Here is an 18,922-nt window from a genome sequence, read left to right as displayed (position 1 = left end):
GCATGGCACGGATACCTACTTGAACAAGATCCTCGTTCACAGCCTGAGTCGACCCAAACTTAAACCGAGACGGCACTCCATGGCGGGAATGCCTTGCCCAAAACGAAACATGGGGGAATTTTGGCCATTAGAGTTCTTTGCTACCAGTAATTGTTCAATCCATTTCTCATGCTTCTACCCACACGTGAAGCCCAGACCTGGAGTCCGGGTCAGTTCAGCATGACTTTTTTTTTTCTTTTTTGATCTTGAAGCACTCGGAATGCAAACGTCGACCACGTGTACCAGTACTACTCGGTCCCTGGAACGAAGAACAAACAAACGAAATTTTCTTCTTGTTCTCGTGGTCCTATGCAGCGGTGAGTTGTACTGTTGCCAGCTGGCCAATCCAAGGCCGTATTGTGAACACTCGTTTGAGAGGGTTGGACCACAGTATAAAAATGTTAGGCAACTGTGGATATCGAATCAGGCACTCACGGTCTCGCCCGGCAAAGATCGATCCACTACTACTACTGATGCACTGCATGACTCAGAGTACAACTGTACAGGACGTGAGGTAAAATGGAGAAGGAACGGTTTCGAAGGAGGATCATATGGGTACTGGTAGATATGGACCGAAGCACTTTGTTAGACAAGAGCACGTTTTCCCTCTACACCGACTCAGAGTCGTGGATTCCTGCAAGTAATCTACGCGTAACGTGGGACTGTACAGTACCAGTACCTAGGGTAGGTATATGGCGAGCGTGCTTGGCCCTCGCACGTTCTATGGACGAACCTGCGCAATTCGTGTCCGTCTCGATGCCTTGCCCACGGGTATTGACGCCGGCAGAAAGTGGCTCCGATCGATCATCAACCAACTCGAACTTGGACCAACGGCAGTCGGTGGTCGGGGCACCACCAGACTTGAAGTGGTCCCAAATTCTTCAAAATACGGTGTAGTTGTACAGGACCCCCATAATGCAAGAGGGGGCGGCAGAGGCGGAAGAATAGACAGCAAGGAGAATGTATTATTATGGGTTGTTTCCGTCCGTGTTGGTGTCTGTCAACATGTCAAAACATTTCTCGGGGCTTTCAATCGGATGGAGTGGAGGACAACAAACAGAACGGGATAGAACAGAACAGGGCTGTGCAGTGCAGTGCAGTGCTGCCTGTGTGTCGTGCTCCAGTGTGGAATTGATGTGGACAAAGTGTTGACAAAGAAAGGACAGACAGACACACGCCATCACCAAGGGATGGTGAGGCAATATTGAGCAATCCCGGGACAAGATAGTAAAATAAGACTGGGTCTGGAATGCAACACACTAAGTGAGCACCTTAAGGCATAATTTTGACATGGAATTGTCCCAGTCACAGAGTACACCACTACAGAGCATTTGCAGCAGGCATAGTACAATGTTACACAACCTCAGTAATAGTAGTAGTATGGTGTCATCTTATGATTGGTCCACGCCATTCTTCTTTGTTAATGAGGACAAGCCGGCGCCCCTGGAAAAATGGCCAGAAGGGAAAGGAGGACTCGGCCTCTGGGGCCTAAAGATGGATTAATCGCTACCAGTCAGGCCATGATTGGTGTCCACTGCCTGTGCCATGCCAGTCGGTCAGTGTGAAGTCAAACGGCTGCAGTGAGGAATGCTGCTAATTAGTACCTAAGAGAAAAGGATGAAGCGAGAGCAAAACCCGGTCGGGCCCCTGGAGACAGACGTGGCCGATGTCGCAATCACCAATGAAGATGGCATGTGAGTCGCGGCGAAACTCTGCTGCACCACGAGGCCCACGAGTATAAGGAATGCGAGATTGCCAGATTCTGCACGTCTTGATACTAGTTTTCAAACACAGTCTGAGGTCGTGGATACGAGCAAGACGACAGAGACAATTCGTCTTTGCAGTTGCTGGTGTACCGTCCATTGCGTGTTGTCGATACCACACAGTATACCATCACTACGATCAACGTCCCACCTCTGAGTCAGCCTATACAGGATCCACATCCACATATACCAGGCATCAACCACCCTTGAAGGACTATAAGACCAACAGTACATCCACGTTGAAGGCGATACGAAACACGGGAACATCAGACATCATACGCGGATACTTACGTGCAGCAACGCAACACACACGCCTTACATATAATATTCAGTGAACCTCGAGCGGATCTTGCCGCCGGACTCTAACTTCGAGTCATACGATAACGCCGCGTGTCGTGTCTCAGACAAAGCAGTTTCAATCCCTACGTTACAGCAGCCAAGGAACGACAGTCACAAAACAGTCAGACTTGTTGTCTGTGTATACTTCATCCTGACCGGGGAAAGCGGCAGTCATACGATCCCCCATCAACCCATTATATTTCATTATTCCGCCTGTTCCTGGCTCCATCCGACCCGGATCCCGGATTCGCTGCCGGAACTTGAACGAGAATCCTCTCAGACCCCAGACATACATACAACTTCCTGGTCTAGCGGCCACAGACCCCGAAACAATTGGAGCCCGCTGTGTCTCAAGACGTCTGGGCCATTGCACCATTCCACCAAGTCCCGGTTCCTGCAGTGCTGGCCTGACCGCCCGTTACAGCCGGTACCTTCGGCTCGACCATCGACATCACTCCTCCCGTTGGGGGTCCTTGTTTCGTACATCTGCATCATAGTTGAACATCATTGACATCTGGAATCCTTTGCTGTGTCTCTTTGTCACACAAGCACATTGATTCCTACCTGCTCAACGTCGACATCTCAAAGCAGCCACGTTTGATTTCTGAACACACTCGACATCCCATTTCTCTTCTACCATGGCCTGGTCTAACCATCATTACTACCAACATCATCACCGCCACCCATTCGAGTCGATCCCCCACACTGTTAGTACCGCTGGGCGACCCCAGTCCACGGCATCGATGGATTCCGACGCCTCCAGTTCCGGCCGATCATCCGACCACCGGAAGTCGTCCACCACCTCGACAGCCTCACAATCCTCCATCTCTCCCATCTCCCCTGGCCTGGGTCCCAAAGTCCAGTTAGTCCCATACGCCCGGTCAGCCAGCTTCGACGTCTCCTTGTCCGACGCGGAGCGCGAGTTGCTGGACAAGGCCAACTTCGACGCCCTCGACATGTCGTCCAAGGACTTTGATTTCGAAGACATCTTCACCTTCGACAAGCCGCAGAAGAAGCTGGCCAAGGTGGTCGAGGTGTCCCGGCCGACCAGGGATCACCGAGATTGGTCCAACTTTTCCTTCTCCCACTACTCGGCTGCCGTCAGTGCGCGGAACAAGGTCAATAGGTCCAAAACAGGAATTGGCGAGTTGTATTTGAGGAATCAATTCGATGCCCGCCGGTCCTGAGAATGATGGATGATACACATCTCTTTCGGGGCGCGGTTGCCTCCTTCTTTTCTTTTGAAAATCATGCTGGTCTGCAGAGCTGCTCCGTTCAAGGGTGGCCTCGCCCAGCAGACACCATTTCTGCTGCTTCCTTATTCAACATGGAGCATATTTGTTTAATAGCAATGGGTGTGAAAGGGTCCGGATAGGGCGTTGCATGGGACATGACTCCCGACACATCATCGACATCATCAAAAGTGATTATTGGCGTTACATTACGGAAAGGGCTCAGCTGAAGAGGCACTGCCCATGAGGCATGGGAAATTCAACGAGACATGGGTATATATCTCCAGAACCAGCATCATCGGATGAAAACACTGGCAACAGGCAGGGGAATGCAAGACACTGCTCTCTCCGCAATGAGTGGTAGTGGTATCAGCGGTCCTCAAGGCCGTAATAACGAATTATTTGATACACACCTAATTACTGTACCTCCTACCTGACCCAACCTTTTGACTGACCTGCTCACCTGGTTCCGCGTAATATTTGACTGCCGTAGAGTCATCGATTCCGCTTTGGTAAGGTCCCTGACGCTAGGCACCCAGCTTGGTCTATCGGCAGGCATCTGGCTAGCTGCAAGATGGTTGTGGTAGAGAATTTTTTCTTACTCGAAGGTCACAGACTGAAATGAGAAGAGCAATTCCATCGATAGCACTCTATGCGTCTAAGTCGCGCCATTGTGAGAAATGCTTGGGAAAGCATGTTGAATCACCAGTGCTGAAAACCTGAAAAGGTACAGTAGCATCGACGGTTTTGCCTGAAGGAGGGTTAGCATGTTAGCGAAATTAGGTAAGCACGTCGGGGTGTGAAATGTTGTATTATTGCACTACGACCATTGTACAGCTTCAACGTCAGAATATGGAAACATACATTGGCCCATTGGAGGAAGTGTTCCTCCTCTGTCGCAAAAGATCATATAATAATGCTTCTTTGTTACAAACACGACCTGATTGCTCTGCTTCACGAGCGCCTCAGCTCTGTCACGTCTCCAAAACTAAAGTCATCCTCACACGTCTTCAGCAAGACTGGACTCCGGTGTTCGGATCCTTTCTTGTGGCATATATCATGCATGCTCCAGGGTTGACTTCCAGGGAATCCCCTCCAGTGACCCAAATGAAGACACGCTAGCAGCGGCGGCTCGCGCGGCCCAGTGCACAGCTCGCTTGATGTCGAACTCCTGATGAGCAGACTTCTGGCGGATATAATCAACTGCATAAGCTCCAATGAAGACTGCGCCGCACCCAGTGGTGTCCAAAACATCATCGGCATGGACAGCTTCATATGAAAATGTGACGGGGTCACGCCGCGCGCTCTTTTCACCTGCCACACCCCCAAAGCCTCCCATAGTGACGACCACATATCTTGTGCCTCGTTCCAGCAAGGCAGTGCACAACTTTTCGCCTTCTGAGATCATGGCATCTCTATCCTCGCGCTGGTGCTGCTGCAACGTGGACTGACGGCTCAGCAATGCCTCCGCCTCGATCTTGTTGACTATGAGGTGCTCCAACTTTGGATATAAGTCGCTCGGCAACGCAGAAGCAGGCGCCGCATTGAGCAACACGGGGACCTTGGCTTCGGCGGCTTTTCTGATGCTTTGTTCGACTGTGGCCGGGGGGATCTCCATCTGCAGAATCACCAAATCAGGTGTATGGACTTGAAAATCAACACCAACCTGATCGGGGTGGAGCTCATCATTGGCCCCAGCAAACACCAGCACGTTATTTTCTCCCTTCGGTCCCACAGCGATGCTGGCTACTCCAGTCTCACCACCTTCTTGCCTCAGAACATGTGTAGTATCGACATTGTTGGCATGCAGGGCCTCGACCACTTGAGCTCCGAATCGGTCGCTTCCGACCGCTCCGACCATGTTCACTTTGATGCTGATGCTGGTCGTATCAATACTCCTTCTGCGGTGATGCACATGGTCGTTTCGCTTGGGATGCCGTTGAGTGCTACCGCCGACAATTTGCACGGGGCTAGGTCTAGACAGCCTTGCGCATGCTATTGCCTGGATAGCACCTTTTCCACCAACTGAAGTCTTCCATTTGTTGATCTTCAGGGTCTCGGAGGGTTGAGGAAAATGATTAAGTACCCAGATGAAATCCATGTTGAGCGATCCGATGACAGTTATTTGGCGTTGCGTGGTGAATGGTGCGAGCTTCGACATTCCTTTCGAGTCTCTTCGGCCGAGTTCGGCGTTTGAGTGTCCCGGCATATCTACATTGACCTGGCTCATGGCGTTGAATTGGGGGGCAACCAACAGCGACGACAAGGACTTATTGCGCGCAATGAACTGGTGAATGTTGTACCCACAACGGATTATCGACGCCTGCGGGACAATTTATTATCTAAACCATCATTCTCAGCCTGAGGGTGAACAGGCAAAGCTGGGTGGTTGCGTGGGGTAGTTTTCAGCCTCACGGCTCAAGCAGCTCTGGACGCACCTGCGTCAATGGAATAACTGCCGACAGGCGAAGCAGTACACCACTGGAGTCGCTGAAACTGAGCCACGACGCCTGAACTGGATGAATGGTTTAGATTGGATGGGACCCAGCCCTCGCGCGGGATTTTGCTCATCACGCGAGCTGATGTGGCCAGTACCTGTGGCGGGTTTTCCCACCGGTTTGGACAATACTTGTCGAAGGCGTCTCTAGCTTGACCTTGACCAGCATGACATTGACTACTTCCAATCAGTATCACAATGGAACCGCCTATCGCTGCTCAAGAGCGCATTTTCGCTTCTCCCCCGCTTCAAGGAGCATGGCACGTATGCTGTGTAACTCGAGAATCAGCCAACTTGGCGGGGTTGTCTCTGCTCCGAAGGCAACAAGATGTCAATATGTCTTGTGCCTGGAATGTTGTTATAACTTACATCTGTTGGTTGGTTACATGAGCCTCGATAGGCAGGAGCTTTTCCCCCTCAGCCTGGCTTGCATTGAATATACCTAGTCTCCCATCCGTCCGCACTGGCACGGCGATGTGCGTTCTGCCAAACCTGCAATCACTTCCATCGGAACCTGCTGGCTGAGAAGTGGTCATATACTCAATTTCTGTTATCCTCGATATAGGCTATCCTCAATTTCGCAGTCTTCCAGAATGAGTTCTGCTTCAGATGATGGCTCGTCGTCGGAGGAATTTGGCCCTTTGGAGAGCTTGCATCGAAATATTGCGAGGGACTCATCTTCGCCTCCAGCCAGCGAGCTTTGGCCCCGGTCAAACCAGCCAACCTCCGGGACCGAGAATAACCCTAACAGAGAAGAATCAAGAAATACTGGGGGTATATTCGGGGAGTGGACTGGCCTTTCTAGCGCCGAAGACATTCAGTTCGCAGGTTCTCGTCGACGGGTTAGTATACATCAACGCCGTTGCTCGGTCGAATTTTGACGCTCTGCAACAGGAACAAGCCACCAGAATTTCGCGAGTTGCTCCTCAGGATGACCAAGTGCAGCTCTCTCGTCAAGGCGGGGCGGAACCAGAGCCCCCCAGAAACTCCACTCCTGGACAACTGAAAGAGTTGGTTCAGGCTTTGAACAACAACAATGAAATCCAAACTCACCTGCAAAAAATACGACATGGACCATACTCCAAAGTTTCCGTGCTCCCAATAATGTTCGAAGCGGTAGAACCGTTTCATGAACTTGACAAAGAGCTGGAGAGTGTGCGGACTTGTTTCCGAGACCATTTCGGCTATGCGGTGTACCCGATATTCAAAATCCCACGCGGTAAAGATTCGCACGACCTTGTGAACAAAAAGATTTCCGATTTGGTAAAAGAACATGGCAAAAAGGGCGAATTAGTCATTGTTGTCTATGCTGGTCATGGTATGCGTCCATCGTGGAATCATTTTGGACCAGCTGTCTGGGCAGACAGATCGTCCGCTAACCAAACAGTCAACTGGTCGGAGATACAGCCACTTCTTGAAAATGCCGAGTGCGATACTTTGATCATACTGAATTGCTGCTACGCGGGTAACGCAGTGTTGGGACCCAAGAGAGGTACCACCGAGATATTGGCCGCTTCAGATCGTGACACACAAACCGGTACTCTCGAGAAGTCGTTTCTCAGAGTGGTTGTGGAGGAATTGGTGCGCCTGTCAGTTTCAGCGTTCAACGTCGAGACTCTCCATCACCACGTTGACAAGCATAACACCCTGCGTAAGGGACAGCGCATCCGCACTCCTTTCTATCGAAGACTGCCCGACCCAAAAGTTCCCAGCATTTGGCTCCAGCGTTTGGTTGTACCCGATCGAACGGCACAGCATCCAAGGAGTGAAACTCACATGCAGTCCAATGGATCTTTCTACGTGAAAGTGTCACTGGATGCGACCGAGAATGATTTGGAACTCGAAGCCTCATGGAGCGCGTTCCTCGCGAACGCAAGTTGGCCCGGTGTGAAGGACTTGACTTTCTACACCGAGGACATGTTACTTTCTGAGCTGAAGAATTGAACCAATACTACTGCAACAAGCACAGCTGTCCAATTCTAGGTCAGTGCATCTATTGTGCTGTTTCGACACAATCTACTTGACTGTGCAGGGATACAATACTGTACCTTCTAAAAGGCTTGCTACCTAACGGCAACATGTATCATCATTTATTGCATCAAGACAATTTTGCAAGGAGCAAGACTGTCTGCTGGTGGTGACAGCTGTTGCTCAGGACTGGAGGCTAGAATTGCATTCGGGTCGGTTGTGGTGCCTGCCAACATTGGATACGCACCTACTGTAGGTACCTAAAATAGGTCCCTATCTACTAGGCAGTACATGGACCTACTAGGGAACCTCGTGAAGGATCAATCACTGTACCAGCAGGCCTGTGCAGCTTCTTGCGCTGCATCCATTTACGTTGGGTATACTGCGCAGTCAGACCGTCAGAACCGATGGCAATAATGACCAGGAACAGAGGCTTGAAATACAAAGAATGGATGCGCGCGGTGATTAAAGGTACCGATTGTTCAAAAGCTGCGTCCCACAGAACTGCAATAATTCAGCTGGGGCCTCAGGCTGGAAGCAGGCGGCATCCTCTTTATTCTATTCATAGCATCATCAAATAGGCTGGTTTCAGGTTGGACGCTGGCATCCTGCGGCACCAATCGCAGGCTGGTTCCGCAGCCGCCAAGGCAGCTTAAGGCCTATCAAGGGGCGCGGTTCAAGCCCGAGACAGCCTAAACAGCCTCCTGGGGCCCTGGACTGCGCGACCAATGCCGGACCATGATTACAAGCCCCTACCAGTGCTCACTTCACTCCAACTTTCTTCATCCACGCTGCCAGTGGCACATTCTCGCTTCCAATCCTCCACCCCTGCATTTCTGCCCTCGCGCCTGAGATCCGTTCGAGACGCCGACCTGAATTCTGCCTCGCTCTCGTCGGCCTGTCCGTATTTGACGGTGCCCAGGGCCTGAGCATTCGACACAACAATATTGTCTTGTCTGCCTGTGCATCTGACAAAGCGCTACAACAGCCCTGGAGTACGATGGCACGCGGCTGAGCCATACCGCGCCCACCGTCTGCTATTCTCCTGAGGCCCAGATCATCACGATCCACCAATTTCTCCTTCTCCGATCCGTCTGCTGGCCTTTCTCATTGCGCCATTCTGCACTGCTGGACCCATCCTTATTTGCCAGCGATCCATCTCGCGTTCCCAGTGGATCCGCGCCGCCTCCTGTGGCAGTCCATACTCAGCTTGCCGCCAGCTTCCTCAATCCCATCTTTCTGCGGCCCTCGCCCTCCGCCTTTGCGACCGTTTGCTTTTAGGCTGCGAAATCGATCGTCTCGCTCTGTGCCGGAGTCTCCAAGGTTGGAGCAGGAGGGAAGTCGGTTGTTAAGATCTTAAATCCGCATTCAATTTCGATTCCGGTGTGGATCAATTGATTGAGTAGACAGAAAGAGAGGGCGGACCTGATCTGCTGCGCCGCACTTGGATACGCGCCGAATCTGAAACTGCGAGAACGACCCCAGGCAGGCATCATTTCGTCTTTGTCGCATTTACAGCAACAGTACACTTCTGGTTTGTTTTGAGTGTGGTACGTCAGGTCACTTCCTCTATCGTCGTCCTGCCACAGGCAACCGTGAAATGTGTGGCAGTGAGATGGTTGTTCGCGTGTTCTTCATTAGCAGGCAATATGTCGCCGGACTCTACAGGCGGTGCTGACAGCCATCATCGCAAAAGATCCTTTGATTTAGTGAACAACTATCAATACATCCCGAGTCTACAGCGGCCTCTCCACCATGGTCAGGCGTGGGCAACCTACTCAGTAGATAGCCACGAGTCCGAATTCGCCGCTCCCTCCAACAAGCGGCGACCTGTCCTGGCCAAAGCCTCGACTATGCCGGTCGAGGTTGCCTCGATATTGTCGACGCCATTCCCCTCGGTCATGTCAGTGGTGGGACAAGCAAAAACCACCTTCGTCGAGGATATGGCAGATCCATCATTGCCTCGGACCACACGGGGCCAGTCTCAGTACACTGTCACAACCGCAAAGCCCCCTTCAGAGACGACCGACTGCTCTTCACGTTCTCTCCACCACCGTGACAGCGTCACCTCCATCACGACCGCATCAACCGGATCCTCGCCAGCGACTACACACTCCACATTCGATTCTCCCTTAATCCCGGATCCTTCTCCATCGTCCTCCCCCGAATCCGCATCATCCAATCTTCCTATTTTGCCGTTCAGAAACATAATGGTGAAAAGTCCACAAGAGCAGGTTGTGGAGTTCCATCGTCCTCAAGCCGGTCCGGTGACGGAAACACTCAATGACTTGCCAGCCAAACCAGGGATGATGCTGGAGGAACCAACCAAGAATGTTAAAAACTTATCTCTGAACATGGATGCCGTGGTCCTACCCCGGCCGGCGACCTCTCACGGTTTCGATCCGTCGCACGCCTTTTCCGCTCCACCATCCCCTCTGAAAGACACACCTCGGTCAGGCAGGAGAAAGCCGACCAATTTGACCATTCGGACCCCGGGCTTTCAACAACAGACGTTCTCCAAGACGCTGGATGTGCCCCTTACCTCTGAGTCGCGGCCAGGCTTGCATCACTTCCAATCTTCTCCAGCTCTGGCGTCGTTAGCGTCCCCAAGCAAACCTCCGCCCCAGGGCCTATTTTTGCACTTGCCACCGTCCCATAGCGTGACTTCAGACCCGAAATCTGGATCCAGCAGTTCTGGGCATTCCGCTGGTGGGGCTCTTCCAGACTTGAAGGAGGAGGACGAGTTCCATTTGCAACGGTCTCAAGAAACTCAAGAAAAGGGCTATCCGAAAGGACCAGTCCTCATCTATGACGACGGCGTCTACCTCTATCTTGAGCCCACAGCGGAAGAAGCTAGCAATTTTGATACGGTTATCAACGTGGCGAAGGAGATTGGTTGTCCGTTGGAGATCAAACCTGAGGCACCACGGCACAGTATCTCAGAACCACAGACTGCAATCTCCGAGATATCGTTCAAATCTGCCTGGGAGTGGCCACGCCCAAGCGATGTTGAGACACCCGTTGAGACACCAGTCACTCCTAGGCAGAGAGGCCTGCTCCAGAAAAAGCAACCTGAGTACCTCCATGTCCCATGGGATCACAACTCGGAGATTCTGGAAGACCTCTACACCCTCTGTCGATTGATTGATGAGAGAGTACGAGCTGGGAAGAGGGTATTGATCCATTGTCAGCTGGGGGTCAGTCGGTCGGCCTCACTGGTGATCGCGTATGGCCTCTTCAAAGGATACCAACCGGATTTTCATTCCATGTACATGACCGTGAAGCAACGGAGTCAATGGGTTGGGCCGAACATGAGCTTAATCTATCAGTTGACTGATTTCCGGTCGAAAGTGGCCAAGGGAGCATACGGGGACCATACCTATAATCCTTCGCCGAGCTGGTGGAAACTGCAAGCACAGGAATCTCCTGTCATGGACACCCCAATCGCCAGACAGACTCTCTGGGAAAGGATTCCACCAAGCATTGATTGCCTGAAGATGCCGGCCGCTGCGAGCAAGCCTACCATACCATCTGCAGCAAGAGTTCGGCCACCCTTGAGGGTAAACAAGACTCTTCCGCCTGTGCCTCTATTCCCCAAGCAAGAACGAAACAACCTGGCCACTCCAGTCACCGCAACCAGTAGTGTGGACGACGCTGGAGCGCAAACCGACCAAGAAAGAACAACTCTTGCAGCCACGCCGCTCAGACGAGACAACAGCCCTTTGCGAAGTGTTCCCCCCAGGCCGTTGCCCTTCCGTGAACGTTTCGAAGGGATTGTGGAATCCGTCGTGGCGGCGCCCAAACCTTCTAAGTCACCACGGTTGGGACTATTTGCCAGCTCGCCCAAAATGGACATTGCTTCCCATGATGTTCCTGAAACGCCGACACTCCTCTCTCCTAGAGCGGCCGAGTTTATGGCATCTCCCTTTGGTATCACAGCGGCTGGAGACTTGGCTGTACCAACATTAGCAACCGGTTCCGCCAAAGCACCTTTACCTCCGCAACAAGGGTCATTTCTCACCTCAGATTCCACAAGAGAGCACATTCCTAGTGCGTTCGATCCGAGAAGTCCGCATCAGCAAGGCGAAGTTCCTGAGATATTCAGAAACATCGATGGAGTGCTGTAACCACATTTGCGACAGTTAAGCATTTTTTGGGTTAATGTCTAAATAGACGGGATTTGTCATAACACAGCATGGAGTTAAGGGGATGATGGATTGGAACTGGCCATGACCAGCATGAAAAGCCTTGAATGTCGGGACCTGCCCGGTTTTCGGCGCGGCTCTGTACAATTATTCATGAAGAAATGCACTGGATTGGGTGGTGATAGACATGCTCAGACGAAGATGCATGCAAATATGGATTGGATGAAAGATGTCTTTGTTGGCTGGACACTGGCATGTGAGCCATACCGACTATGCAGAACAATGTAGCTTGTCCTTGGTGGGCAGATCAATTAGCCAGACTTCAACAAGACAATGAGAATAATGGATCAGACGACGATCGTGACTTGCTTGTAGTACTAGTAGCATTTTCTAGCCGTGGGTTTTGGTGGACGTCGGCTTCAACAGAGATACTGTAATAAGACACAAATGACGAGGCTACAAGGCTGCGAGGCGGCGAGGCTGCGCTAAGAAATTCGTCAACCTGCGGCGTTCGATCTGATCTGATCTGACGTACTTCGACTGCGACTCCAACCTGAGCGCGACCGTCTTCCGTGATAAATTGTCTTACTCAAAACATAGACAGCGATAGTTCTATCCGCACACAAACTCACTCGCCTCTGCATGGGTTTACTGGCGTTGAGTTGATCTTACAATGAGGCAACGTTAGTTGTATGAAAAGCCACCTCGGTATGCACCTGAGGTCTCACACTTCGCGTGGGCTAGATCGACGCCGCTGAGATGGCCATGGAACGGACTCGGATTGCGAAGGTCGGTGTCTGCAAACACGTACATTCCGTTTTTTCTCTGTCCTTTACTGACTGAGCGATCATAGGTCGATAATGTCACCCTGTCGCGCCGGGGTGAACAAGTCCATGGCACTCTTCATCTAACACCTCACCATATCATCTTTGTTCACACCCCTCCACCCACAGCTGACAGCAAGCCTGGCCGACCCCGCGAACTGTGGATCACATACCCGATCATCCAGACCTGCACACTGCGGCCCAGTCCTACTGCATCTCGACAACCTAGTTCCATCCGCTTGAAATGTCGCGACTTCACCTTCGTCTGCTTCTACTTCCATGACGACCGCAAGGCCAGGGATGTCTACGATAGTATCCGGGCCTGGACGTGTAAATTGAGTGGAATCGAGAAGTTGTACGCTTTCACATACCAACCTCAAGGGCCGGAGAAAGATGTCACACCTAATGGTTGGTCGCTGTACGATCCCATGCGCGAATTTAGGAGGATGGGAATCGGCGACGATACGAAAAAGTTGAACTGGCGTATATCCAAGATCAATCAGGACTATGGGGTGAGTTGTCTATCTATTACGACATGAGACTGTTTGACCTTGGGTGCTGACTTGGACAGCTATCGGAAACTTACCCTGCCCTTCTGGCAGTTCCCGCATCCATCTCAGACAACACATTGAATTACGCCAGTCGCTTTCGGTCCCGTGAGAGGCTTCCGGCCCTCACATACCTACACCCCGTCAACAACTGCTCTATCACACGCTGCTCGCAACCCCGTGTGGGTGTTCGCGGAAATCGGAGCATTCAAGACGAAAAGCTTCTAGCGGCCATTTTTGACACCACTCGTGCCGAACGTCCTCTGTCCGCTTACACCACACCACCAGAACGAGAAGACTCCGGGTCTGCCACCTCGCTCGATGGAGACCTGCAACCGACAGACACAGAGGCCCTCGAAGATGCGGTGATCTCTGAGCTCCGAGGTGATGCCGAGGGGTCTAATGTGGCCGACTCCAATAGGCCTACGGTCTATGGAGCTCAACAGCGCAACATGATTGTGGATGCCCGTCCCACCTTCAATGCGTTGGCAATGCAAGCAGTAGGCATGGGTTCGGAGGACATGAGTAACTACAAGTTCGCTACAAAGGTGTACCTGGGCATCGACAACATTCACGTCATGCGAGACAGTTTACAAAAGGTGTTTGAGGCATTCAAAGATTCGGACCTGACGCCTCTGGGACCAAACCGCGACTTGCTGCGGAAGAGTGACTGGTTGAAACATGTCGCTAACATTCTGGACGGTGCTGGAATAATTGCCCGCCAGGTCGGACTCCAGCATAGCCACGTACTAATCCATTGCAGTGACGGGTGGGACCGCACGAGCCAGCTCTCCGCTCTCAGTCAACTCTGTCTTGATCCGTATTACCGAACCCTTGAAGGATTTATGGTGTTGGTTGAAAAGGACTGGTTGAGCTTCGGGCATATGTTCAAACATCGGTCAGGGTTTCTCAGCTCCGAAAAGTGGTTCCAAGTTGAAAACGAACGTATCGGCCGAGGAAATGATGATGGCGAAGGGAGAGAACAAACCGGTGGCGGCGCCATTTCAGGGGCACAGAGGACGTTCGAAAACGCCTTGTCGAGCGCAAGAGGCCTCTTTTCCAACAGCAGACACAACGACTCGAGGGAGTCGATCAATGTCGATTCAGACCCAGAACCTGCCGCGAACAATGATCCGGAGCTGCAGGCCGCCAGAAAGATCGTGTCGAGCACCACAAGAAGGGAAAGGGAGAGAATGGCGACCAAAGTCAAAGAGACATCTCCGGTTTTCCATCAGTTCCTCGACGCCACATATCAGCTCTTGTATCAACATCCCACGCGCTTCGAATTCAATGAACGATTCCTGCGCCGTCTCCTCTACCATCTCTATTCGTGTCAGTATGGGACATTCTTGTTGGACAGCGAGAAAGAACGCAAGCAGGCAAAACTGCATGAGAGGACTAGAAGCGTGTGGGACTATTTCCTGGCACGTAGGAAGGAATTTCTGAATCCGAACTACGACCCGATCGTGGATGACAACACTCGAGGCCGCGAAAGACTGATTTTCCCGCGAAGTGAGGAGGTCAGATGGTGGCACGAATTTTTCGGCCGGACGGACGATGAAATGAATGGGAAGCCTACAACCACAACTGCGGCTGCTGCTGCTACCGCCAGTAAGAGTCAAGCTAACGGGACTGGGACCGGCGGGACTGAAACTCAGGAAATGTGGACCTCTGTCGGGAGATCCTCTTCTGGCCCAGGGTCGTCTTCGGCGTCCATGCCCACGTCTAGAGCTAGGACTCCAGTACTTCTGGGCGTCGAGACCAGCGAAGCCAGCGTCGGCTTGACCCCTAATAAGCTGCAGCAGGAACTGAACGGCAGACCAAGGACTCCACTCCGAAACTCGACCAAGACTGGGGAGGTTGACACCGGTAATAGCACGCCCGGTGCAGGGTCCCGCAGTTTTGAGTCGAGGTCTCCTTCCCTGATACCCAAGAACGAAAATACCGACGAGCAGAAGAAGCCAGTGCTCACCACCAATCTGGCTCCGGGGCATGCAAACGAGGAAGAAAAAGAAACGCAATCGAAATCGAAATCGGCGTCCGTTTCCGTGACCATGGATCCTGCCAATGCAGCTGCGGAGATACAAACTGCTGTGGATGACGACCAGCAGCGCTCTGACAGTCACGTCAATGGCGACAACAATATATCAGTTGCAGGCGGAAAGGTACCTACTACACCCCCGCCGCCGCAACAGCAGCAGAAAAACAATACCACCACCTCACGAGAATCAGAACCAGTATCGGCCTCGGCGTCGGCATCGGTGGAAGACACATCAGCGGCACGGATACCTATTCTTACGCCTACGCTTACACAACAAGCCTTGAACGAGAAGTCTGAACCACTCGAACCCGCCAATCAGTCTGCCAGTGTCTCTTCTGCACAAAAAACTCACGACAAGGCCTCAGAAGAGGCCACCGCCGTTTCTGAGCCGGTCGCGGGGATGGAATCACTGTCCCTCACAGCAGCAGACGACCTTGACCCTCTTGGCATCGGCGAGGTTAAGGACCATATCGCCACTTCCAGACGAGCGCAGCAGAGTGCCGTGGAGAGGGAACGCGAGAGAGAACGGGAGAGAGAGCGCCGACGAGAGCAGTTGGACTCTTTGCTCAAGTAGACTTGAAGCAAGCACGAGAAGCACGAGATACTAGTACTACTCAGGACCTGATAATAGTAGTGGTACTAGCTCTGTACTGTACTGGTAGTAGACCACAAAGAATTGAAATGAAACGCAATGAAAATGGAACTGTCTGTGCGCACAAACAAAACATAGTCATTGTACTTGGGTACTGTGGCATGGCGTGACTGTGAGAAAACCCGACTCTTTTGCCAGTAGTGGTTCTCCATCAAGGCGAGAGGAAGCCTGAGGAACTAAGCAGCGCTAGACTACCAGTGCGGACCTGATGCTCATTATTGCGTTCTTCGAGAGAGAGTAGTTTGTACTAGTATGTGGTTTCAATGAATGATATGATGATGATCATATTGAGTTAGATACATACCTATGTACCTGAGGTACCATACATATGGACACACCCAGATACCTCCTACTAAGCAAGACAGGACAAAGGCCAGACGTTTGTTTATGTATACATATGCTCTCGTCCGATTCTGCTGCTTGTTGCGGCACGCATTGCAGTGCCCTATGAATGAGCTAGTGGCGATGGAAAGTATTCTACTAGCAGGAGTGCATGGACTAAAAGTAGTACTAGTACGGTAGTACATGTCGTAATGCTGCAACGGCAGCGTAGTCAGTATCGAACGGTGGAAGAACATTTTCGTTCTTCCAACCCATTTGCAGAGGACCAAAAGAGGCCGCGCTGTTCTCCTTTTTGTGCTCCGGTCGATCCAATCGACTGACTGGCTGATTGATTCTTGGGGAGACCTTGAACATGGACAGTAGTATCATCGATGGCAGTGCCAAATCAGACGAAACCAAGTGGATGAATCGAAGCCAGCAGAAACCATTAAAGTTGTTTTCACGCACAGCCGTGGGATGTGTGCTTGCCTTGATCAGCCACCAGCTTGATCCCTCGGAGTCTAGTCCGACGTGATGGGGACTGGCCCAACATAGCGAGTCGGTCATGCGGGAACCTCCTTTTTCCCATTCCCTTGACGCTGGGGAGAATGGGCCGCAGGTGTCTGGGCGTATCAACACACAAGCATACATAAATCCGTCTCACTGACCATGAGTGTGGTGCAAAGGTGTCACCCCATTGCCGCTCGTTGGATCTTGAACCACTCAAGTTCAAGTAATCAGAGTCATGCTGTGCTGCGACGTTCTCCGATCGCACCATATGAGGAACGCCAAATGCGAACGAGCTTCTCTCCACCTGGCAGCGCTGTGCAGCGCAGCTGCGGGTTCATGGAGGGTGCATCATTTAGTGTGGATGGAAGGCGGGCAGAAGAAGCAATTGGTGATGATCTGTGTGGTAGGCTTACTGTCCAGCAGAAAGAAATACCACTTGTAGCGAGCGGCAAAGAACGTGTCATCCCTTGCATGTATTGGTCAAGGATGCGCCCAGTGACCTGCCACGGTGATGTTCCAGAAGGTGGATCTGGCTCGCTCTGGGTGTACAATCCGGGTTGGGTCGTACGGACTCTATGTACCCCTTGCACAATGGCTGGATCTCGACACTCGGCGGTCGGGTGGCACCAGCATGGGACTGAGTGCTAGGTCCCATGTGGAATGAAGGGCTGGTTTTTTGGTTTCGGGCTGCAAAATAATGGAGAGTCTGGCAAACCTCCTGCAGAGGACTTCTGTGTATAATGTGAGCCGTGATGTCGGCCTGTGGTTGCACTTGACCAAAGACTCGACAAAACTTGAATTTCTTCCCCACATCATGATCTCCCGATGAGATAGCTCGGCTGCTGGCGACAAGACTAAGTAGTCCTCGGGTCTGGGGGCGGTCCGCTTCGGGGGCTGACAGGTGGTGGAGTTTAGGTGAGTGGGACATCGCCATGCAACTGCTGGCAGGAAACATCGTGGTGTGAGAATCGTATCGCCGCGTCCGTGGGATTGGTCGAGCGTATTCCTAAGCGCTGGAGAAAGGAGAAGTCAGTCGCATTGACGAGCAAATCTGCAATGTCAGCAACCACCACTGCAGTGGTCATCACAATAACATCATTCTCTGGTGCCTCCCAAAGTCGATGCTGTCTCCACCTCATCCAAGCAGTTCGTGGAATATTCACATGGCCCAAACGACAGAATGACCTTGTCTGACGACTGACGGGTTCTCTTTGGGCCTGATGTGGACGGGTATGACCTATTGAGCCACAGTGTCTCGTGTCGTGTTGGGTGTTCGACAACGCAGCTCTAGGCTTGCATGACCTCGAGGGTACTATCTTGGAAGAGATGGACCACTAAAAGTTGCTGTGTATGTGAAATGTGACACATTGCTGCAGGATGACAGCTCAAGAACAAGCAAATGGGAAGAAACGATTGAACGTTCGACGCCTGGGAAGATGCCTGGCACACTGTTTGATTATTGGAGATCGGCAGAATATCGTGTGGTTGGATAGAGATGGCTGGATTCAGCATTGTCATGGTTTTCCACCTAGAGCGAACATCAGACAAAGACATCTCAATCCCGCTAGGCCAGCACCTACTGATTTTTGCTACCTATCTTTGTCACAGCATGCCTGAGGCAGTAGTGGGACTCAGGTCGCCAACGGAAGTAGACTCGGACGCGAGAGGAACCATGTCAGGCCTGGCTCGGGCTGACAGGGCTTTCGCGAGGAAGGGCTGCTACTAGTAGTGTGGTTGGGTGGACAGTCGGTGCCAACGATCTAAGGTGCTCTAACTGGGTAGAGCTTGTTGCTTACAACCGCGAGTCATTCGGGGAAGAGAAGAGTAACGTGTAGCAGAGGCTCTGGTACAACAAGTTGCAAGTACAGGTATCAAACCACGCCACACGGCATGATGGTATCGGAAACGAGAGGATGAAGCGCAGGTGAAGGGCCAAGGGCTTAGGAGACTCCTTAGGCCTGTAATTTCCAGGGAAGGTAGTAGTAGTACTGTAGGCTCGGAAGGGCCGGTGCCTGCGCCAGTGCCAGTGCCCGTGGTGGTGCG

The 18,922-nt window shown here is 52.0% G+C and overlaps 5 protein-coding genes across 5 annotated transcripts; 4 read left to right on the top strand and 1 right to left on the bottom strand.

Annotated features, from left to right (window-relative positions):
* Positions 1–162: 162 nt before the first annotated feature.
* Positions 163–3,831, top strand: HMPREF1120_00714 (uncharacterized protein). The gene is made up of 2 exons (XM_009154715.1): positions 163–1,594; positions 1,649–3,831. The coding sequence occupies exon 2, from the start codon at positions 2,780–2,782 to the stop codon at positions 3,326–3,328; it is 549 nt and encodes a 182-aa protein (XP_009152963.1). The 5' UTR covers positions 163–1,594; positions 1,649–2,779; the 3' UTR covers positions 3,329–3,831.
* A 599-nt stretch (positions 3,832–4,430) lies between these two features.
* HMPREF1120_00713 (ribokinase) lies at positions 4,431–5,603 on the bottom strand (the record flags this gene model as incomplete). The annotated part of the gene is made up of 1 exon (XM_009154714.1): positions 4,431–5,603. One exon carries the CDS (start codon positions 5,601–5,603, stop codon positions 4,431–4,433), a length of 1,173 nt encoding a protein of 390 aa, XP_009152962.1.
* An 860-nt stretch (positions 5,604–6,463) lies between these two features.
* HMPREF1120_00712 (uncharacterized protein) lies at positions 6,464–7,814 on the top strand (the record flags this gene model as incomplete). Its single annotated transcript, XM_009154713.1, has 2 exons — positions 6,464–6,712; positions 6,765–7,814. 2 exons carry the CDS (start codon positions 6,464–6,466, stop codon positions 7,812–7,814), a joined length of 1,299 nt encoding a protein of 432 aa, XP_009152961.1.
* A 1,877-nt stretch (positions 7,815–9,691) lies between these two features.
* On the top strand, positions 9,692–11,965 carry HMPREF1120_00711 (tyrosine-protein phosphatase; the record flags this gene model as incomplete). Its single annotated transcript, XM_009154712.1, has 1 exon — positions 9,692–11,965. One exon carries the CDS (start codon positions 9,692–9,694, stop codon positions 11,963–11,965), a length of 2,274 nt encoding a protein of 757 aa, XP_009152960.1.
* Positions 11,966–12,525: 560 nt separating this feature from the next.
* On the top strand, positions 12,526–16,173 carry HMPREF1120_00710 (protein-tyrosine phosphatase). Its single transcript, XM_009154711.1, has 3 exons — positions 12,526–12,772; positions 12,837–13,319; positions 13,379–16,173. The coding sequence occupies exons 1-3, from the start codon at positions 12,743–12,745 to the stop codon at positions 15,968–15,970; spliced, it is 3,105 nt and encodes a 1,034-aa protein (XP_009152959.1). The 5' UTR covers positions 12,526–12,742; the 3' UTR covers positions 15,971–16,173.
* Positions 16,174–18,922: the final 2,749 nt, after the last annotated feature.

The sequence above is a fragment of the Exophiala dermatitidis genome, assembly GCF_000230625.1.
Source record: "Exophiala dermatitidis NIH/UT8656 unplaced genomic scaffold supercont1.1, whole genome shotgun sequence".
Classification (NCBI taxonomy): domain Eukaryota; kingdom Fungi; phylum Ascomycota; class Eurotiomycetes; order Chaetothyriales; family Herpotrichiellaceae; genus Exophiala; species Exophiala dermatitidis.
This window is presented reverse-complemented; position numbering and strand designations above follow the sequence as displayed.